General features: G+C 48.2%; 1 protein-coding gene across 8 annotated transcripts in view; it reads left to right on the plus strand.

Annotated features, from left to right (window-relative positions):
* The window catches only part of POLR3H (RNA polymerase III subunit H), a 155,291-nt gene that overhangs the window by 45,493 nt on the left and 86,492 nt on the right, over nucleotides 1-23,306 (plus strand). For 5 of the 8 annotated variants that reach the window (XM_029590252.1, XM_029590254.1, XM_029590255.1 and 2 more), the window contains exons 2-3: nucleotides 17,579-17,709; nucleotides 17,917-18,013. In XM_029590252.1, the coding sequence (XP_029446112.1) occupies nucleotides 17,599-17,709; nucleotides 17,917-18,013 (208 nt within the window). In that variant the 5' untranslated portion in view covers nucleotides 17,579-17,598. Of the gene's footprint in view, nucleotides 1-16,406; nucleotides 16,519-17,578; nucleotides 17,710-17,916; nucleotides 18,014-23,306 lie in introns of those variants that run through there. The other 3 variants (XM_029590256.1, XM_029590257.1, XM_029590249.1) reach the window with 1 other exon arrangement.

The raw sequence follows: 23,306 nt of genomic DNA on the forward strand, positions 1-23,306 counted from the left end.
CCACGAACCCATCTGCCAATTAACCTTTTCAACCCCTCTCTTCCAAAGAGTTGTGTCTTTGAACTTAAGATGCTCAATAATATCAGACCTGTCAAACTGTGTTTCATGCAACAAATTAAGTCAGTCAAATCCTTAGTTGCCAGGGCAATGAACTGGCGGAAAGACCTCACTCTCAGACAATTACCACCCAAATGGTTGATGAGAATCTCTAGTCCCCGGTTCTTTCCCGGATGGTCGAAGTCTACTATATTGGGAAATATTTTGGGTCACCCTTCTCTGTACCTTTTCCAATGTAGCTATATATTTTTTGAGATGCAGCAACCAGAACTGCACACAGTACTCAGTGTGGCCTCACCATGGAACGATACAGGGGCATTGAGACTTTTGCTGTTTTATTCTCCATTCCTTTCCTAATAATTCCTAACAATGTTTGCTTTTTTGACCGCCTGTTGCATAATCTACTGAGGATTTCAAAGTATTGTCCACTATGACGCCCAGGTCTTTTTCCTGGGCAGAAACTCCTAATATGGAACCTAACATCGTGTAAGTACAGTGTGGGTTACTTTTCCCCATGTGCATCAGTTTGCACTTATCCACATTAAATTTAATCTGACATTTAAATGCCAGTCTTCTAGTCTCGCAAGATCCTTCTGCGGTTTTTCACAGTATGCTCGTGATTTAACAACTCATTACTTTTGAATTGCCTGAAAATCTGATCACGTCACTTTTTTTTTCCCATTTCCAGATCATTTATAAATATATTAAAGAACCAGTCCTAGTACAGATCCCTGAGTCACTCCGCTGTTTACCTTTCTCCAGTTTGTAATACACAATAGGACATTTCCTAGTGTGTAGCAGATGGACTCAGGACCAATGCGTATAGTGTACTCCTGATAGCAGTTGGAGACGGATCAGTTTTCAATCTGACGTCAGCCCCTAGTACATATACCCCTGCAGGAAGTGCAGCTCTTCAGTATTTTCCATCTCCATAGCAGTTAGGGACTATCTGCACGCTCTCACAGCGTTAGAACAAATTCAAAGAAGAAAATCCAAATTTTAAAGAAGAAACCTACCTGAAGACGAGCCCCGCTTTCCTGCGGGGATACCCTCGGGTCCCTTCCCCAGTTGAGATTCCAGAGGTGATTTCCGTGGTCCCTCTGAGGTAAGCCTCGGTCCGGCGGCCGAATCGCAGCGAGGACCTAGCCCCCGATCCTCGGGCGTGGCTGAGAGGCAGCGGGTGCACCCTCGAGCACAGCGGTGAAGGTATTTATCCTCTCTCCCCGCAGCCGGAGACCGCCCAGGACGAAACCGGGAAGCGCCAAAAACAAGGTAAGGTAGAAATCTTCTGCTTGAATCCGGTCTCCGAGGATCGAGGAGGAGCACAGGTCGCCGGCTGGGACCAGTGCCACCGGGTTGATCCGCCCTAGCAGGGCCAGGCCCCAGTTATTTCCAAGGGTCTACCCACGTGGAGACTCTCCGAGGGGGTCTCCATATTGCCCGTGTGCTCGCCGTCGCCATCTTGGCCCTATTTGCCGTGCCGTTCGGCCCGAGCGCACAACTCCGATCTAGGCGCACAAAGCTCTTGTGCGCATGGTCTTGCGCGCATAAGTTGCACGCACAGAGCCGGGCGCATATCTATGGCTGGGCACAAAGCTACGTGCACAACTTACACGCTTATCTTAAGCGCACCAGAGCGCATAGAGTTTACGCACAGACAGCCATGGCACCTCCAGAAACAGAGATAAAAGCTCAAGGCCTCTGCCCAGCATGCCACATCAGAGCCGCACAAAGCGAGGAGACCGCCCTGTGCACACAGTGCGAGGAGGCCCTGGGAGATCCAGCTCAGGGCCAGTCCCACCCAGGGCAGAGTTCTAGCTCCTCAGGGGGTACCCCGGATCTAGCCAGGAGGACCTCCCCACAGACAGGGACCCCCAAGGAACCAGCGCCTCTCAGCTTTGACCCAGCGTCGATCTCATGGGTGGAGTTCTTCAAGGGGATTCACACCTTTGTTCAAATGCAAACTGAACCTCAGGCTGACCAGCCACATGCTCCACCGGAGGACCCTCATGCCCCGGCCCTTCAAGACCTAGGCACAGGCTTCCACTACCCAGAAGCCCCACCTATGGGGACTCTGACATCTCTGAGGAGGAAGCCGAACCCCTAGAAGAGGGGGAGCTCCCCCCGGGGACAGAGCCTCACTGAACCATGAGACGCTTCTTCACAAAGGACGAGCTCCGGGACCTGGTCAACCAATGCCTGACGGAGCTCGCTATCCCGGGCCCAGGGACTTCGGGGGAACCTAAACCGAACCACCTGCTTGGAGGGTCTTCGACAGACTTCTCGCCATTTCCCTCTGTTACAAGCAGCACAACAGCTGATTGACCTGGAATGGAATGCTCCGGAGTCCACATTCAAAGGGGGACGAGCCTTGGCAGCCCTGTACCCCCTGGACCTGGCAACCAAAGATCTTCTTGCATGCCCAAGAGTTGATGCCATGGTCTGCGCGGTCTCTAAACGCACCACTATACCAGTGGAGGGAGGAACTGCGCTCAAGGATGCACATGACTGGTGTCTGGAGTCCATCCTCAAACAGTCATTTGATGTAGCCGCTATGTCTCTACAAATTGCGGCCTGCTGCACCGTGGTGACACGTGCCTGCTTATCACAAACCAGGAACAACACCCCAGGAGAAGACATGGAACCTGCAGTATCATTCCTCGCGGACGCTGCTTCCGACCTAGTGCGCACAGCAGCCAGAGAAGTGTCATCTGCGGTGGCGGCCAGGAGGCAACTCTGGCTCTGAAGCTGGTCGGTCGACACATCTTCCAAAATGTGCCTCACAAGAATGCCCTTCAAAGGATCCCTCCTGTTCGGCAGCAAACTAGAGAAACTGGCCAACAAATGGAGCGAGTCCCCATTGCTGCGCCTGCCGGGAGGATAAGATGAAGAGAAACCAGCGACCCTTCCCCAGGTCCTCCAGGTGCAGAGGTTCACAGCGCTTCAAACCTTAAAGGAGCAACTATCAAGTCCCCCGCCCTTCGGGCAGGAACCAGTCCTTTCGGACCAAGCACAACAAGAGGGAAACCAGCTCGGATGCAGGCCCCAGCCGCACCCCACAATGAGATTCAGCCGACCCATCCAAGGGAGGAAGCCATAGGGGGCAGACTAGCCCTATTTTACCGCAGATGGGTCTAGATAACTTTGGACAAGTGGGTCCTAGCCATCATTTGGGAGGGGTACTACCTGGATTTTCTACGAACCCCTCTGGACAAGTTCGTGGAGACCCCCTGCCACGACCCCTTCAAGAGGGCGGCAGTGGAAGCTACACTGTCCAGACTACAGGCCCTCGAGGCCATAACCCCAATGCCTCCACAAGAAATAAATACTGGACATTATTTTATCGTCCCCAAGAAAGAGGGAAGATTCAGGCCCATCCTGACCTCAAGTCTGTCAACCGCCACCTCAGGATTCCCCGCTTCCGCATGGAAACCCTACGATCCGTCATACGGGCAATACAACCGGGAGAGTTTCTCACATCCCTGGATCTTTCGGAGGCCTACCTACACATCCCAATTCATCAGGAACACCAGAGCTACCTACGCTTCAAAGTCTTGAACCATCACTACCAGTTCCGGGCACTACCCTTCGGGTTAGCCACAGCACCCCTTACGTTCACCAAGGTAATAGTAGTGGTGGCAGCAACACTGAGGAAGGAAGGAATCCTCGTTCACCCTTACCTGGACGATTGGCTGATCAGGGCAAAGTCACCGGAGGAAAGCCGCCAAGCAACCAACAGAGTCATAACTCTACTGGAAAGCCTAGGATGGGTAGTCAACACAAACAAAAGCTCCCTACAGCCCTCACAGTCGCTGGAATACCTAGGAGTCCGATTCAACACCAAAGAGGACAAGGTCAGCCTGACCCCCAACAAGGAGATCAAAATTGTGGAACCGGCTGCAAACCTTGCTTGAACGATCCTCGTCCCACAGCATGGGCTTACCTGCAAGTCCTCGGGCTGATGGCATCCACACTGGAAGTTGTGCCATGGGCATGAGCCCACATGAGGCCCCTACAGCGCTCACTCCTATCACGGTGGAGCCCACGGCCCCAGAACTACACCGTACGTCTATCACTCCCAGGCAGAGTTCGGACCCAGCTACGGTGGTGGCTGCAGGCCAGCCACATGAGCCGGGGGTCAAGACTATCCTCCCCAACCTGGACCCTACTCACCACAGATGCCAGTCTACGAGGATGGGGAGCACACTGTGAGGAGTTAACTGCCCAAGGGCAGTGGAACGCAGAAGGCGGGATGGAACATCAACCGCCTAGAAGTGCAGGCAGTCAGACTAGCCTGCCTGCGGTTCGCTCACAGACTTCGAAACAAAGCGGTCAGAGTAATGTCAGACAATGCCACGACAGTGGCCTACATCAACCGGCAGGGGGGAACCAGGAGCCAACAGGTGTCCCTAGAAATAGACCCCCTGATGGCGTGGGCAGAAGCAAACCTCCAGGAGATATCCACCATCCACATCACTGGGCAAGACAACATCACAGCAGACTTCCTCAGCAGGGAAAGTCTAGACCCAGGAGAATGGAGGCTGTCGTCCGCAGCCTTCAAAATGATAGTGAATCGGTGGGGGACACCAGACATGGACCTTCTGGCAAACAGATCCAACGCCCAAGTATCCAGATACTTCAGCCGCAGGTGGGAACCACAGTCCAAAGGGATCGATGCCCTGGTACAGACCTGGCCACCGGGGACTCTACTATACGCCTTCCCGCCGTGGCCCCTATTGGGCGCAATCATTCACAAGATACAACTACACAAGGGACTAGTTCTTCTGGTGGCTCTGGATTGGCCAAGAAGACCCTGGTACGCAGACATGAGAAGACTGCTGGCAGGGAACCCCCTACCCCTGCCCCCACACAGGGACCTGCTACAACAAGGTCCGATCCTCCACGAGGACCTAGCTCAATTCTCTCTTACGGTCTGGCCATTGAGAGGGCCCGCCTGAGAGAGAGCGGATACTCGGGGGTGGTAATCGACACTCTCCTCCGAGCACGCAAGTTCTCCACATCGCTAACGTACATAAGGATCTGGAGAGTATTTGAAGCCTGGTGCGAAGACCACAACATCAAGCCACGCTGATTTAAAGTTCCCGTGATCCTGGACTTCTTACAGAATGGACTACAGAAGGGTCTGTCCCTCAACTCCATCAAGGTACGGGTGGCCGCACTGTCATGCTTTGGCTCCAAGAGCGAGGGCGACAGCATAGCTTCTCACCCGGACATGTCACGCTTCCTGAAAGGAGTCAAACACATTCGCCCACCACTAAAGTGGCCGGTACCTCTGTGGAATCTCAACCTTGTTTTGGACTTCCTAGCGGGAACCGCCTTCAGGCCCCTCCGAGGCTTGTCCCTCCGCCTGTTAACTTTAAAGACTGTGTTTTTGCTGGCGGTGTGTTCAGCCCGCCGCATATCGAAACTACAAGCACTGTCCTGCTGTGAGCCGTTCTTCAGGCTCACCCCGGGGTCCATCCAACTACGCACGGTTCCCTCCTTCCTCCCCAAAGTGGTCTCACACTTCCACCTTAACCAGACCATCTCGCTACCAACGAGGGATGGCTTGAAGGATTCAGAAGAAGCCCGTAGTCTGCGCCACCTCAATATCGGCAGACTCCTATCCAGTTACCTGGAAATGTCCGAACCCATACGAAAAATGGACCACCTTTTCGTCCTTCATGGCGGAAAGAGACAAGGGGAAGCGGCCTCGTGGGCAACCATCGCCCGCTGGATCAAGGAAGTCATCAAGGCAGCCTATGTAGAAGCGGGCAAGCCACCACCTCTACAGGTCAAGGCCCATTCTACCAGAGCCTAGGCAGTATCCTGGGCAGAAACGAGAATGCTGTCACCTGCCGAAATCTGCAGGGCAGCTACATGGTCCTCCATCCATACCTTCTCCAGATTCTACCGTCTGGGCGTTCAGGCTCGGGAGGACACAGCATTTGTAAAGGCAGTACTAAGTGGGTCACGAGCAGCCTCTCACCTGGTTCGGAGTAGCTTTTATACATCCCATTGGTCCTGAGTCCATCTGCTACACGCTAGGAAATGGAGAAATTACTTACCTGATAATTTTGTTTTACTTAGTGTAGACAGATGGACTCAGCATCCCACCCTTGGCTGCCGTCATGCATGGTCTTTCAAATGATTCAAGGGTAAGCCATGTTTTCATTTACCTAGGGCATCCACCCTGTCTGGTTGAGTACGCTGGCGGCCTCCAGCTATAGTCAACCAACCAGTTCAAGTTAATCAAGTTTAACGTTTAACCAAGTTATGAAGTTATTCAAGTTAACCAAATTATTAAGTTAATCAATCAGTCAGTTACTCATATATCCACAATGCTTTTCGAGGAGAATACTGAAGAGCTGCATTTCCTGCAGGGGTATATGTACTAGGGGCTGACGTCAGATTGAAATCTGATCCGTCTCCAACTGCTAGCAGGAGTACACTATACCCATTGGTCCTGAGTCCATCTGTCTACACTAAGGAAAACGAAATTATCAGGTAAGTAATTTCTCCATTACCTCCTATCCCATGACTTTTTAATTTTCTCAGGAGTCTCTCATGAGGGACTTTATCAAACGCATTCTAAAATCCAAATACATTACATCCACTGGCTCACATTATCCACATTTTATTAACCCCTTCAAAAATCTGTAGTAGATTGGTGAGGCAAGACTTCCCGTGGGTAAATCCATGCAGGTTTTGTCCCATTAAACCATGTCTTTCTATATGCTCTGTGATTTTGTCCTTTAGAATAGTTTTCATGATTTTTCCTGGCATGGAAGTCAGGCTCACTGGTCTATAGTTTTCTGGATTACCCTTGGAGCCCTTTTTAAAGATTAGGGTTACATTGGCCACCCTCCAATCTTCAGGCATGGCGGATGATCCCAGCAAATGATTACAAATTACCAGTACCAGATCTGCAATTTCATTTGAGTTCTTTCAGAACTTTGTGGTGTATACCATCTTGTCCAGGCAATTTGCTCCTCTTTAATTTGTCAATATGCCTTATTACATCTTCCAGCTTGTATCAGTTCTTTTGAATCATCACCATTGAAAATAGAACATAAATTTGAGATATATGTATTTGTTATGGTTATTGATGTTTGGGTGTATCCTTGGACACTGTGGCAGCTGACCACGCCTACGGGGGGCAGTCCCGTGAGGGACCACAATGTCAGGCTAGACTCTGGACACACAAACACAGATTTTAATCTTTTATTAAACAGTTTTGGAAACCACCAGAGGTGGCAGTAGTGAGTAGTAGATGTTGAGCCCGGCTGGATGAGTATCCCACAGGACGCTGGAACAGCGAATCCTCTGCTTGGCTGTGCTGTAGTGGAAAGAGACTGAGAGTTATGAGTACACAATGAGAAGCATTCAGAGTCCCAGGTAGAATTAGGAGAAGCTCCGAGACAGGGAGAGCAGGCCCTCGAGGAGCGAGTACCTGATCCCTTAGAGCAGAGAGACTCAGTTGTATTGTACTCACATAGCAGTAACAGAGATGAGAAGTCTGGCATCGGAACAGAGGGCAGGCCCTCTAGGAGCGAGTAACTGGTTCCAGTGAAGCAGTACTGTGGAATAGATGGTAGTTGTATTCACAGATGGAAACTGTTAGTGAAGTCTTCCAAGTAGAAAGGTTTGAAGATGCAAACAGCGACTCGGGGAACTTGGGCTCTTGAGGAGCAGCTACCCCATTAGCAACCCCGAAGGGTGTAAGAGTTCCAGATAGCGCTGGAATGGCAGAGCAGCTTCGATACAGAGAGCGAATCCCATCCGTAGAGTTTCCATTGCTAACTCAATGAGCTAGCAAATACTGTAGGATTAAATATCCGGGTAGCGTGACGTCATATCACGCTACCCGTGGAAATAAAGATGAGGGCGGCATGCGCACCCTAAGGTACCTTGGAGGAGCATGGCGGGAGGCAGCACCAAAGCCAGTCCAGGGACGCCAGAGAGGACGGCAAACAGATGCCGCGGCAGCCAGTAGTCTGAGGTGAGTGGGAGGAGCCGCAAGTAGTGAGAGGTAGGCGGGGCGAAGCTGTCATAAACCGATGGTTGCAACAGTATTATCTGCGATCAACTCTTCTGTATTAACTAACTTTTTTATTTTCTGTTCTATCATATCCTTTTGCTTAGCGATTGCTCAAATAAACTTGCTGTTAAGTACCTGGAGCTGCAGTATAGTGTGTGTAAGTAAATCCTGTAGGCGTGCAGGTAAGCCCTTCAGTTTATCCAATCTCTGACCTGGTTAGTGTGTGTGGGACTAGCTCGCAGGTAAGCCCTTGGGAAATCCTAATGTGTTCCATCTGAACCCAGAACACTGGCCTCAACGTCTCCATCCTGACATGGGACACTCTGAGGAATTTGACATGCTTCAGATCAGGAATGGTGCAAATGATCCATCTTTCTTGGACACCACAAAATAAATCGAATAGCTCCCACTGAATCCTCAGAACCAGAATTGCCGCCCTTAAACAACGAAGGCAATCCATAGTTGACCTTACTGCTTCTTTTCTTCTGACAGCATAACAAGGGGAAGCCAAGTGTTTGAAATCAGTTGGGAGAATTCCAAGGCATAGCCTTTCCAGATTATCTCCAAAACCCATTGATCCAAAGTAACTTAGTCCCAACCCTGATAGAACTGAGATAAGCAGGCACTTTTCTCCTGTATCGGAGTTTGGGTCCCCAGCCATTCATTGGGAACTGCAGTTGCTGAGGAATCCTCGTCATCTTCTCTTTTGGCTGAATGAAAGGATGGAAATCTATCAAAAGTTGAGATCTCTTGACCACCCAAAGATCTGACTTCCTGGAAAGTCCAGGTGTCCCGAAACCTATTACGGACCTGAGTCGACCACAATGCCTGGGCCTGTCGCTGAAAGTGTCAGAACTCTGGAAACATCCCAGTTCTTGGTCATCTTTTTGAGATCTTCCCCAAACAGATTTCCTTTCAATGGAAGTTTTATCAAACTGACTTAGAAATGTAATCTGCTGACGATTTATGCAACCACAGCAACCGCCTGGCAGCTATGATAGAAGCCATACACCTTACTGTGGTACAAATAGAATCAAAGGAGGCATCGGCCAGATACACCACCCTGAGTGTTCCAAGTGTGAAGCTTCATCCAGAAACTCCCCACCCAAACGTGATACATCATGAAAAGTGTTGGACCAAATGCAAACCAGACTTGGCTACTATGCAGCTTCAAAAGTCTGCTTTAATACCGATTCAATTTTTCTATCTTAAGGCCTCACCTCCCTCCACTGATCGCTCTTTTGATGACAAAACACACCAGTGTCCACCTTTAGAAACTTAAGCTTCTCTCATACATGGACCTTCAAAGGATATAATTTAGCTAACTATTACTCCCTTTTAAAATTTGCTTCTGGTGAGACTCATTCCAGATCAATCAAATCTTTTACGGCCTTATGCAGGGGAAAAGATTTAGAGGGATCCTCAGCAGAACAGGAAGCTTCTTATTTAATGTGCGTAGAGTTTGAGCAATCAAGGAGAGCTCCTACTTATGAACAAGTCACACCATGGAAGAGCCATCCACTACCTCCGGAGGGTATTTCCCCCCTCCTCTAACTCCTATTCACTGTCAGCAATCTTTAAATTTGAAAACTTCTCTAAGGAATCCTCTGATCCAGATATATCGTCCTCATTATCTTCCAGTTCTGGGCCTTTTTCTCCTTGTAGAAACTTCCAAGGTAAAATAAAATCCTGGAGTAGGGATTAGGACTGAACCCTGTCCCATATAAAAGGCTTTGCATATACGTTTTATAAAGTCTCTGAACGCTGCAGCCCATGCCAAGGAGGAGGCTTCCATTGAATAGGAAAGGGAACCAGCTGGTGTAAGTTGCTGACCGCTAGATTCCTCCTCCATGGGTCTAAGAAGAGGAGATTCCTGCTCCCTATGAGATCCCCCAAATCTCAAAATGGATGCCAATTTTTGCCATGACGCCTTTCTCCCAACTGGAACGGATGGTTGGGATGGCCCCTACTGCTGCAGTCCCCTTCACCAGAGAGCTGAATTTAGCACTGCATCACACGCTATCTCCAGAACTGCCCCTATTGCTGGGGGCGGGCCCCACAAGCAATGCAGAGCGCACGCAGTTACCCCGTATCCCGACAGACTCAAAGAGACAAACACCCCAGAAAAAGACAGAAACCCAACACCCAGACATGCACAGAGAGAGACACCTGGACAGAAAAACCCAGACACACCAAAGCCAGACCAAAGAGAGAGGTATAGACACAACACACCCAGGGAGACAGACCACATCACAAACAGACATACAAACCACACCCCTCCCCCAAAGTGCACCAGACAAAGAGACACACAAACCACATCACACCTGGACAACACAGGTCATACACCACAATGGTAGGGGCTAGAAAATTTTTCAATATACTTAAGTGCCTACCCAACTTTTTTTTTTTTTTTAACTTTTCATTAATTTTCTCACTGTCAACCTGCCAGCGGCTGACAGTGAGAGGCCCGGGTCTTCTGTTGTGCCCGGGCACACCTTCCACCCCACCCCCCCACAGTGAAGCAGCAAGGTCAGTAGGCCGTGGTGGAGCTCATCCCACCATGACCCAAAGATGACAAGAGTCCATGTGTGTCAGTGAGTAAGAGCAGGTGTGTATCTGAGAGCCTTTGTATGCATGCATGTGTGTGTATGTGTGAATGTCTCTATGTGGCATTCTATGTGCTTGTGTGCCATGGGTCATATCTAGGCTCTCACACGCACACACATACAATGTACCTGTGAAGGAAAGGGAGCCTGTGTGTGTGAGAGAATGAATGTGTTATTGTGCATGTGTGTGAAAGAAGATAAAATTTGTGCGGCCCTACCTCCCCCAATCCACGACAATGTCAGGATGACTGGAAATCAGATGATCACAGGTAGGGAGAGCGGAAGATTTTTTTAATCCTTATTATTTCTAATTATTGGGTGTAATTTGATTCTGCTTTTGAAATATTTAACTTTTTGGTAGGGAGAATAGAACATTTTTTAATTATTGGATTTTTTATTCATCAGATGTTTTGAAATATTTTATTGGTGTTTTGAAAATTTTGGATATTCTATTCATTAACTAATTTGAAATGTTTTTATTCTTTTTATGAATGATTGTACTATTATGATTTGTTTTATATTTCCTGATTTTATTATTTAATGTTTTATGAAGATTGTTAAAGTTTCTGTTTTTCCATTGTTGCGCTGCATATAGAGGCTGATGTGTGGATTCCAGTTCAGTTCTTCTCAGCACATTTCTGTTTATACTTTCTGATCTCTTTATTCTGTATATGGTGGGGGTCTGTCTGTTTTCTGCATTTGTGACAGAGATGAGGTATTTAGGTGAGCTATTTTGCTAGCATGTAATTTCTATGTAGGGATCTATAACATCCTGGATTTCTAAAAAGAGTTGTACAGTATCTGTGTTCTAGGGCCTGGAGTAATATATTAGGTGTTGCCTTTTCATAGATAAGGTTGTTAGGGTTGTGTTTTGTATGGGATGTTTACTATATTGTAATGGTAATTCTGTTTGCTCATGGCTTTCTGAGGGCCAGGTTCAAACCCAATACGCATTACAAAAGTCTAATTCCACAGGAGCTCCAAGTGTTTTGTTTTTTTTTTTTTTTGCAGAGTTTTCTGGTTGGCACCACAGAAGTGCATGTAAATATAATATGCATGTTGTAAGTGGTGTTATTCCCTCAGAAGACTGTACTGTTGAATGTTTTTTCATGTAAAATTTGTTATGCATAATTTAATAGTGTGTGTCTGTAAAGGGTGTGGGAGGAGGGAGGGCAGGTGGCGTGTGCAAGGCTGTAAGGTTTGCCTAGGGTACCTCATACCCTTCCCTATCCATGGTTTTTGGGGTGGGGCATTTCAGTTTTAAAAAAATATAGATTGCAGGACGAAGCTGGGCTTTATTTGATGGGCCCAGGACAGACGAGCAATGAATCGGAGGTGGGGAGAGGGGGGAAGGGCAGCACGGTCATTTTTTGCACAGGGCAGCAAAAAAGCTAGCACTGGCCCTGTTTCTTTCCTTACATTTGAGTTAGCTCCTTGATCTGTTAATATGGCTTAGACCAACTCTATAAAAATAGTCCTCCTTATGTTGCTAAATTAGTAGCAAACGTTTTATTGTTAGAATGACATTGGAATATTGTTTTGATTAATTAACTATTACTAAAATGTTTAGTCCTTTACTAAAAATGACAGGTAAACTTCAATGTGCTCAAATGGACTGCCTCCCAGTGGGAGGGTACCTGAGGGGGTACACTGCCCTTTGCTGGGTGCCACTGACCGGTATTCAGGACAAGTGCATACCAGTTGCTCTCAATGCATCCTTCTGTTCTACCACAATCTCCCCCAGCATCTGTTCATTGTCCTCCTTGCTACCAGTCAATAAGCTCAGCCTCCATGCTTTTTCAATATTTATGAACCTTAACCTCTTGAAATCCAACTCCACATATTTCTTGGATTGCTGCAAAGCATGAGTAAAACTGGCATTACATTACAAAGTAAAGATGCAGATACTCACCAATAACCTGCGTTTCAAGTAAAAGTACAACCAGCACATAAAACAAATCCAGGGCCATGATCAAGGTTTCTACAAGTCCAGTTCAAGCCAAATACACTGTCTTAGGGGGTGCGGCCCACCTCCTTTACATTTCCCGAGGGACATCACTCCTACCAGAGGACCCTCTAGCCACAACCTTGCCCCTCCCCTAAACACCTTTTTCGCTCAGGAAATCTTATGGACTACAAAATTCCTTAAAGCACAGCCCTAATTGTTGTAAATAGAAAAGTTATTACAATGATTTTGGTATTTTCTTCACGTTTTTCTGGATAAGGTCATGAGATTTTCTGTACTGGGTCAGACCAATGGTCCTTCAAGCCCAGTATCCTATTCCCAACAGTGGCCAATCCAGCTCAAAAGTATGTGGCAGGATCCCAAAAGGTCTACAGATTCCATGCTGCTTATCTCAGGGATAAGCAGTACATTTCTCCAAATCTCTCATAAGAACATAAGAACATGCCATGCTGGGTCAGATCAAGCCCAGCATCCTGTTTCCAACAGTGGCCAATCCAGGCTACAAGCACCTGGCAAGTACCCAAAAACTAAGTCTCTTAATGGTTAATGAATTTTTATTCCAGGAACTTGTCCAAGCCTTTTTAAACCCAGCCACAGTAACAGCTTTCACCACATCCTCTGGCAACAAATTCCAAAGATTATTAGTTGAGTAAAAGAATGTTTTCTATTGGTCTTAAATGCAACACCTAGTAACTTCATTGAATGTCCTCTAGTCTTTGAACTTTATGAAAGAGTAAACCGATTTTCATTTACCAGCTTCACTCCACTCGTTATTTTGTAAACCTCTATCTTCAGCCTTCTCTTCTCCAAGCTGAAGAGTCCTATCCTCCTTTAGTCTTTCCTCACAAAAGAATCATTCCGTCCCCTTTATCATTTTGGTTGCCCTTCTCTGTACCTTTTCTAATTCTGCTATATATTTTTTGAGATGCAGAAACAAGAACTGTCCACAATACTCAGATGAGGTTGCAACATTCTGTTTTTTTTTTTCTTCATTCCTTTCCTAATAATTCCTAGCACTGTATATGCTTTCTTGATAGCCACCTCCACACACCGAGCAGAGGATTTCTACATATTATACACAATAATGCCTAAATCCTTTTCCTGAATGGTGACTCCTAATGTGGAACCTTGCATTGTGTAACTATAATTCCCTAAGTGCATCACTTTGCACTTGTCCACATTAAAGTTAATTTGCCACTTGCATGCCCAGTCTCCCAGTTTTGCAAGGTCCTCTTATCAATTTCTCACAATCTTGTTGTAATTTAACAAATTCGATGTCATCTGCAAATTTGATTACCTTACTTGTTCCCATTTCCAGGTTGTTTATAAATATGTTAAAAAGCAGTGGTCCTAGAACAGATCCCTGGGGCACTCCACTACTCACCTTTCTCCATTGGGTTAGGTCAGTGAAGACCTAACCAAAGAATTCATTTAGTCTTGCTGCTATGGCCTTGTCCTCCCTTAGCGTCCCTTTTACCCCCTCGACCATGTAATGGTCCAACTGACTCCCTCATAGGCTTTTTGCTTTGAATGTACCTGAAAACGTTTTTATTATGCATTTATGCTTCCAAAGCAAGCTTCTTTTCAAATTCTGTCATTGCCTTCCTTGTCAATGCTTTGCATCTAACTTGCTTTGGGACAGATTTATATAGGAACATCAAATCCTAAAAGCCATTTCATGCTCCCTAGGGGGCCGATCCAGAAAACCTCGCGGGAGTGCAGGCGAGCACCCGTTCTCCCGACGCGCGCCCAGGCCGCCAAGGTATGCAAATTAGGGCCCGCGGTAAAAAGGAAGCACTAGGGACACTAGTGCATCCCTAGCACCTCCTTATTGACAGAAGTGGCGGCTGTCAGCGGGTTTGACAGCCGACGCTTAATTTTACCGGCGTCCGTTTTCCAAACCGCGGGCTGGGGGCAGGTTTTGGGGGGGGGGGGTTTAATCTTTGGGGCCTCTGACTTAATATCGCTATGATATTAAGTTGGAGGGTGTATAGAAAAGCAGTTATTTCTGCTTTTCTGTACACTTTCCCGGTGCCGGCCGAAATCAACTCCTGCCTTTGGCAGGCATTGATTTCTGAAAGTAAAATGTGCGGCTTGGCTGCACATTTTATCACGCGGGATTAACTAATAGGTTTATCAACATGCATTTACATGTTGCGGGTGCTATTAGTTTTGGGGGGGGGTTGGCCGTGCATTTTCCACACGCTATTACCCCTTACTGTATAAGGGGTAAAAATAGCGCGTCGAAAATGCGCAGCCAAACGGGGGCTAACAGTGCGCTCGGCGGGAGCGCACTTTACTGTATCGGCCCATAGGAGAGGCAAATAAAAATATATCATAGTTGCTAGCAGGAAACATCTGCTTCATTCTAGGCCTGTGCCTAGGACGCCAACAGTTAGGGGGCATCGCCGCTTCAGGCAGCAGAATTTTGAAAGGGTAAAAAGTGCCCCTTCCAAATTCTGCGTGCCCCCCCTGGTAGTCCAGCGGAGGGCCCGGGAGCAATCTGCCGCTCCCAAGGCCTTGGCTGCCACTAACCAAGATGGCGCCGGTGGCCTTTAGCTCCTACCATGTGACAGGGGCCAACCAATGGCACGGTAGCTCCTGTCACATGATAGGGGCTGAATGTCACCGGCGCCATTTTAGTTACTGGCAGCCGACGGCCCAGGAGCAGCAGATCACTCCCAGGCCCCCTGCTGAACCACCAGGTGATTTTGAGTTTTGTGGGTGTTTGGGAGGGTGGGGGAGTGGCAGCATGTGTTCCTTGCCCCTAGAGTCAGAGCTGCAACAGGGGGCGGCGCAAGGCACTGGCCCTGCATAAGGGGCAATATATTGCACAGAGCAGACTTCTGATCCAAGTGTGCTGAAATGCTGCTTTCTTTTAAAACTGGCATATAAAGTGAACATTCTTCTTAAAGTCTGAAGCCTGTAGAGGGGAGGGTAGATGAAGTTACTATTTCATCCCTCCCCTTTAGATTCGTCTCTCCCTACATGACACACGGGCTGATTTTAACTCTGGTTTTAGTGTGGGTTTTTCGGTGCTGACCTTACTTGGGCTTTCTTAGATCACTTTTAATTCTCTCTGTTCCTTCAGGTGAGTTCACTCTGTTGCAGATCTTAGTTTTGTTCAACTATTGGGTAAAATCCCGGAACCTGTGACCCGGCCTGGTCCCTTTTGCATCAGGATGCTGAGCTCGATGGTCCTTGATCCATCATAGCCTTTCCTCTGCTGTTGTGTTCCTGAGGCATGTAGCTACTTCTCTGCTTCCCGATAGTCTGTTCCTAGAAACTCTCCTCCCGTGCTCTTGCCTTCCCCCTTTAGTCTTCTTTAGGAGGGTGCCATTCAGTCAGTCAGTACTGAGTAGGTCTGCATACCGGGGTTTTTTTTTAATTTTAAAAGAACTTTAAGCCGCCAGTACCACTGAGTGCCTTATCTTCCCCAGAAGATGCATCCCCCTTTCCTATGCTTCATGCCATTAGAACGCTGCAGCTGGTATGGTGTCCTTTCTGAGCCAAAACACCGCCTCCCGCGCCTTGGCTCAATGTAGCATTTCTAGTGGGGGGGCGTGGTTTGAAGCTTCCAAATGGAGGTGTAAGATCCGGGCACACCCCATACCAGCTGCCCGCAATTGCCACACCTCTGTTGGCACTCCAGCCAATCAGCGACCCAGCCTCCTCGCCTCACGCCGCTATTTAAAGAGGTCGTAATAAAAGTAATCTTCGGATTGGTTATCGACTTAGTGTCTGTAGCGGTTTACTATTGGTTGCTCTTGTAAATTATGCGTTGGCGTCATCAAGCCAGCGACAGGAATGTGGGGTTCTGGCGCGGGCCCGGCATTACTGTGTACAGCGTAAGTAGAAGAGAAATATACAGGTAGTGGGGCAGATTACGTTATTTTATAGTTTTGTATTTTATGATAGGTTTTTTTTTTTTATTTACTCTACCACGGCCCACCCCTGTTCCATTTCCTCCTGCCTCTCCTCAGATTGTACATTTGAACTTGTTGGAGGCCTGGGTGCTGATTTTCTAGCACCCAGCGTAAAGAAAGGCAGACCTCGTTGGAGCATGGATCTTGGGCTATAAAAATAAGTGACACAATAACATTTTTGTAATATCCATCTCATGTTTTTTCTGTTCTCACTCTCTGCATAGAGTCCCTGTAAAAAAAACAAACAAACTGAAAAGTGCTACTCCTGACTCGCCTGTGCGTCTCTTCTGCTTGGGCATAGTGTGATTTAGAGGGAGGGGATAGTGCGCCCCCACCCCTAATTAAGCAGGCAAACTAGGCCTATGTGTGTTGGACCTGTGCTTTTCAGTTTTAAAGATAATCGCTGTGACCATAGACAGATATGGAGAGAAAAGGAATGAGGCTCTCCTGTACACAATTTAGGACTCCCTCCTATGCATCTTTCAAGGCCCCCGCGCCCCGCATTACGGGTGTCATGTTTCCTGTTTGCCTACTTTTATATTATGCAACACTTGCATCAGCATAAGAAAAGTGGCAGTAAAATTTGTCACTGTCAGTAAATTGTTTTGTTTTTTGGAGTTGGCAACTCTATTTTTATTCCTTCTGCTCTCCCTTCTTTTCTCACTCATTTATTGCTTCATCCTTCTCTCCACTTTCCTGTTCTCATTCCTTCCCTTTCTACAGGGAATGAAGTGGAAGAAAGCCCTTCTGAACATGTGGCTGCTACTTCTCCCACCACAGTGCTTCTTCCCACTTCAGAACTGCTATCTGTTAAACACCCCCCCCCCCCTCCGCCGAGGTGAGGGGGAAGCATACCTAAAGAAGCTGCTGGCAGATTTTCAGTGTGTCTATCACAAGCCAAATGGGATAGATCTGGTGAAGATTTGGTATTGTGATGTATTATTTCCATTTCTGTGCAATCTCTGTACTTTTTCTCCCATAGGTAGCTGATTTAAAGGTGCCATGTTTGTGCTGGTGGAGATGGTGGATACTGTACGCATCCCACCCTGGCAGTTTGAACAAAAGCTGAATGACTCTATTACAGAAGAGCTAAACAAAAAGCTGGCCAATAAGGTGAACCTTTTTTTTTTTTTTTTTCCAGAAACCATGCGTAGAGTGCAGGTGTGAGTATAAATCTGTAGCAAAGACAACTGAGTGCGAGGGGTAACTCTTATAATATTGTTAATTTGTGCATAAAATAGAAGCATGGAGGCCTGTGGAATTGGTTGACTATTATAGGTTATCTTCTAATGTTGATTGTTTGCCTGTCATTTCTCTTAGGTTGTATACAACGTTGGGCTCTGCATCTGTTTGTATGACATCACCAAGCTGGATGACTCTTACATCTTTCCTGGAGATGGTGCCTCACATACCAAAGGTTACCTGTTGCTTTTCTATGCTATCAGACCAATAAGACACTGATGCTGCCGATGGAGCCTAGAAAAAGGAAACTATAGATCCCATCACCAGGGAAGCCCAGGGAGAGATGTGGCCACTGCCGTCACTGGTGTGGTCCAGGGATAGAGACTGCAGCCCAGAGCTGCCTGCTGTTCTGTGCAGTCCAGAATCATGACAAGTTGGAAGGAGAGGAGGAATGTGTGCTAAAAAACTGGGAAGGAGGGAATGAAATAATGCTGGAGGAAGTTGATTGGCAGCCTATTTTCCTGGACGCACTAACTTATTTATTTATTTTGGTTTATATTCCACTTTTTGACTCTTCAAAACGGATTACATTTAGATACTGTAGATAATTCACTATCCCCTAGTGGGTTTACAGTCTAAGTTTGTACCTGAGGCAAAGGATGGTAAAGTGACAAAGCATGGTATTCCTGGTTCATAGCCCACTGCTCTAACCACTAGGCTACGTCCAGTAGTTAGAGCATGGAACTGAAAAAATGTCTCCTGTCGGAATCCTCATGCCCCCCATCCCCAAATTTCCTGAAAATATGGTGTGGAAAAGACACCAAACACAAGTTATTAGGGGGCTCACACACAGAGCAATCCCATAAGCTTTTGTTTCCTTTGGAAAATAGGCTAAAAAGTGAGAGAGAAGGAAAATCTACCTGGCTTCTAAAACATCTTGATTGATACCTAAGTTTTCTAAACACTTTTCTAATCCTACTTTTCTCTGCAGTTGGTTTGAACTAGAGCTGTTTAACAGCTTTCTTTCTTGCCCATAATTTGCCCTGCCTGTGACCATAGCATCTGAGTTTGGGATTCTGAGAGATCTTGAAAGCTGGGTAGGGGGTCAGGTCTGGCTGGGAAGGTTGTTGGAAGTGGTGATAGCTCAGTAAAGAGAACTCCTGACTTTAGGCCAGTACTAAAATCAATTTTTCATTTACAAATTTATATTAATTTTACTGGCAGTAGCCAAAACAAAGTGGATCATAACAGTAATGAAAAATTACAATCAAAAACATTTAAACTCTACCTAACAAGAAAATCAGTCCTCTGAAAATACAATAAAAGACATTGCTAACTGATAAAGGAATTTTCATGTAATCTTCCTGAAAGGGGATAGACATTGCTGCTGAGGGGACCATCTTTCAGATGTGATATTAAGCAGAGGCCATGTAGATGTTGCAGATCCCTAGGGCACTTGCTGTAAGAAGCAAGTTGTTGTTCTATTTTATAGTCCAATGCCATCCTGCACTTTATAGTCTGACACGTTGGGCTCTTCCTACAGGAATAATGTTACTCAGACCCAACAAAACTATTCCCTCTCATTTGCATGTCTCTTTTAGTTCATTGTACAGTGTTTTTGAAGAAAAGCACATTCCCTGTACGTACCCAGATCAGTCCAGACTCCTAGGTTTTGCCTCCCTTCCAGCAGATGGAGACAGAGAAGTTTTGACTGAGATGCCACCTGCAGTCTGTCAGTATTTCTCTGACTCCAGCAGATGGTGGAGGTGCAAAATCCTGCAGTCTGAGATGGTGGCTTTTTTTTTTTTTTTTTTTTAATATATCTGAGAGGCAGGCAAGCACAGGGTCGGGGACCCTGTAAGCTCTGTGCCCAGGGTGATACTGGGGGTCCCAGCTAACTCTCCCTGGTGGGTGACCAGGGGAATCCTTTGGAGCCTGGTTTGTTTTCGTTTTTTACAAAGTTTAAAAAAAAAAAAAAAAGAATCGGCAAGGTCTCTGAATTGTGGCAGCTCGGTAAGGTAGACGCTGAGATTGCTTCTCCTTTGGCTCTCTCCCCACTCCCCCGCCGCTGGGGCTTTCTTTGATCGTTTCCCGCGGTCGGCTCCCATTCCCCGATGCCTCGTGGTGCGGCCTGTGGTGCATCCGAGGAAGCGCATGGAAGGCTTTCACGAGCCAGTCTTTGTTTCCGGTGCCTCCCCAGAGGGGAGGGCACATCGGGGAAGCCTTCGGGGAATATGGCTGTTGTCCGCCAGGAGCCTGGGAGGCTTGTTCTGGCCCGGGGCTCCTCCCAGCAGTCTGCAGCAGACCCGTTCCCGCTCAGCGTGGGAATGCAAGCCATTTTGACTTTCAACGTGGAGAGGGAGGGGGATTCCCATCCCCACAGCCTGCAGCCTCGGGGGGGGGGGGGGGGTGGAATCACTGGGAATCCGGTCTCTTCCTCCAAGGAGGCCCGGGGGGGGGCGGCTCAGATTTCTCATCATCCTTTTCTTCTGAATTTGTTCTGTTGCTGCATAAGGCTTTTAAAGCCAGGAAAGCAGCAAGGAAAGACTGGGATAAGAGCTTCCCCTAAAGCCTCTAAGAAGCACCGGACCCCTGAAAAGGAGGGGGTCTCAGCTCCTAAGCACCCCAGGGTCCCGGAGAAGGAGGGCACCACAAGGACCAGCATCCCCTCCGATCCATGGCTGCGCAGCCCGGGGACAACTCCACTTCCATTTCTTCGGGGCCAGGTGACCAACAGGGGTTTGATCCTCAAGGAGTGAACCCCAACCTTGTCAACCAGGACCTGGATCAGCTGTTGTTGTGGGGGCCCTGATGGTCGAAGGGGATGACCCCAAAGTGGTTCGTTTGTTCTGCAAGGAGGAATTGGGCCCTCTTATTCCCGCAGTTCTGGAGGAGCTGGGCATTGAGGCCCCTCAGGAGGGTACTGAGCTGAGGGGCCATGAATCCAGTCATGATGGGCCTTCGGGGTCTATCCAGGTCTTTTCCTTTTTATATATGTCAGTCCCCTGCTGTTTCGAGAGTCAGACACTCCAGACACCAGGCAATGGACAAGTTGTACCCATTGCCAGAAGAGGCACTTGACCTTCTTAGGATTCCTAAGGTGGATGCTGCGGTGTCCGCAGCTACCAAAAAAATGACCATTCCGGTCACAGGTGCGATGGCTCTCAAGGCCCTCCAGGATAGGAAGCTGGAAGTTCATCTGAAGAAGATATTTGAGGTTGCGACTCTGAGGGCGAGGGCTGCTATGTGTAGCAGCTTTATGTTGAGATTCGGTCTTCATTGGGTACAGTACTTGCAGATGAAAAAGTCCTTGTCAGGCTCTGATGCCCTGCAGGCCAAATGGCTGGAGGCTGTGGTAGCCTACAGTGTGGATGCACAGTATGATCTGCTCCGGACTTCAGCCCCGTCAATGATGTCGGCTGTCTCCACTCGCCGCCGCCTCTGGTTGAGGAACTGGTCGGCAGACTTCCTTTCCAAGGCACATCTGAGCTCCTTGCCGTTTAAGGGCAGGCTACTCTTTGGCAAGGAGTTGGAGGATTTGATTAAATCTCTGAGGGGAAAATAAGGTCTACAAGCTGCCGGAGGATAAGCCAAAGAATCCTTTTCCCTCTTGTTCCCATTTCCAGGGGAATTGGAGGTTTCGAGTGTCCAGGTAGTCGGGCTCCTCCTCTAGGCAGGTCTCGGGCAGGCAACAGTCTTGGATCCAGTCCTTTCGTGACCAACGTTCAGGCAGAGACGGTTTCTCCCAAGGGTCGGGTGGAACCAAGTCTTCCCAATGAGGCGAGGCTGGTTCACGCCTCAATCCCAGCAATAGGGGATCGCTTGGCTCTGTTCTACAAGGAGTGGACCAAAATCACCCTGGACCAATGGTTTCTCAGCATTGTAAGACAAGGCTATGCTTTAGAATTTGCTTGTTTGCTCCGAGATCGGTTTCTGGTCTCCCCATGCTCTTACGAGCAAAAATGGTTAGCTGTGCGAGACACCATCTGTCGCCTCAGCAAATTAGGGGCCATCGTGCCAGTGCCCCCAGAAGAGCGGGGAGCAGGTCGCTGCTCCATTTACTTCATAGTGCCCAAGAAGGTAGGCACATTCCAGCCCATTCTCGACTTGAAGAAGGTCAACACCTCTCTCAGGGTTCCTCATTTTCGCATGGAAACGCTCCGGTGATTGCTTCAGTCCACAAAGAGGAGTTCCTCGCCTCGCTGGACCTAACGGAGGCATACCTACACATAAGGATCTGCCCCGACCACCAGAAATACCTGAGGTTCATGATTCTGGAGAAGCATTTCCAGTTTTGCGTCCTGCCCTTCGGACTCGCGATGGCTCCCAGGACATTTACCAAGGTGATGGGAGTGGTGGCGGCAGTGCTCCAGAAGGAGGGAGTCTTGGTTCATCCTTGCTTGGACGATTGGCTGATCCAAGCGAATTCAGAATCTCTCTGTTGGATGGCGGTGAATCAAGTCCTCCAGCTCTTGAGGTCCCTAGGGTGGATAATTAATTTGGCCAAGAGTCGCCTAGTCCCCTCTCAGACCTTAGAGTTTCGGGGGTGCTTTTTGACATGCATTTGGTCTAGGTTTTTCTCACAGAGGACTGGACCTCCAAGTTGCGGGCTCAAGTGTGCTCGTTGTTGGACAAACATTTACCCAGCGTCTGGGATTATTTGCAGGTCTTTGGGTCAATGACTTTCACCTTGGAGCTGGTTCCATGAGCCTTTGCTCATATGAGACCTCTACAGTCCACTTTGTTATCCTGTTTTACCTGCCTCTTCCTCTCACGGAATCTGCACGTTCCAGCCTCTCTTGGTGGCTCCTCCCGGACAAGTTGTGCCGGGGGGGTGGGGGTGGACTTGGAGTTTCCCACCTGGACAGTCGTAACTATGGATGCCAGCCTTTCTGGGTGGGGAGCAGTCTGTCAGGACCATTCAGGGCAGGGACGGTAGTCAGTGGAGGAGGCATCGTGGTCGATTCAGGTTAGAGACCAGGGCGGTACGGATGGCTCTACATGCTCTCCTCCCTCTGGTGAAAGGGAGGTCAGTTCGGATCCTGTCAGACAATGCGACAGCAGTGGCCTGCATAAACAGCCAAGGAGGTACCAAGAGCCAGGTGGTAGCCTTTGAGGCCTGGGAGTTGATCAGCTGGGCGGAACTGCATCTGGAGAGTATCGCAGCCTCCCACATTGCTGGCATGGACAACGCTCAAGCAGATTTCCTAAGCTGGTACTCAGAGTGAGAACTTTCAGAGGAAGCCTTTCACCTCATATGCAGCAAGTGGAGTCTGCCCTACTTGGACTTAATGGCGACTTTCCACAATGCCAAGGCCACAAGGTCTTCAGTTGGCATCAGGAGACAGGAGCGGAGGGGGTGGGCGCTCTAGTCCTCCCTTGGCCGTCGGATGTTTTCCTGGATGTGTTTCCACCGTGACCGCTAATCGCCAAGGTGTTGTGTTGCGTAGAGGCCCCTTGAAGGGACGTAATTCTTATAGTACCAGAATGGCCAAGGCGGCCGTGGTTTGTGGACCTTGTTAATTTAG

Source organism: Rhinatrema bivittatum, chromosome 2, assembly GCF_901001135.1.
Source record: "Rhinatrema bivittatum chromosome 2, aRhiBiv1.1, whole genome shotgun sequence".
NCBI classification, from domain to species: Eukaryota; Metazoa; Chordata; class Amphibia; order Gymnophiona; family Rhinatrematidae; genus Rhinatrema; species Rhinatrema bivittatum.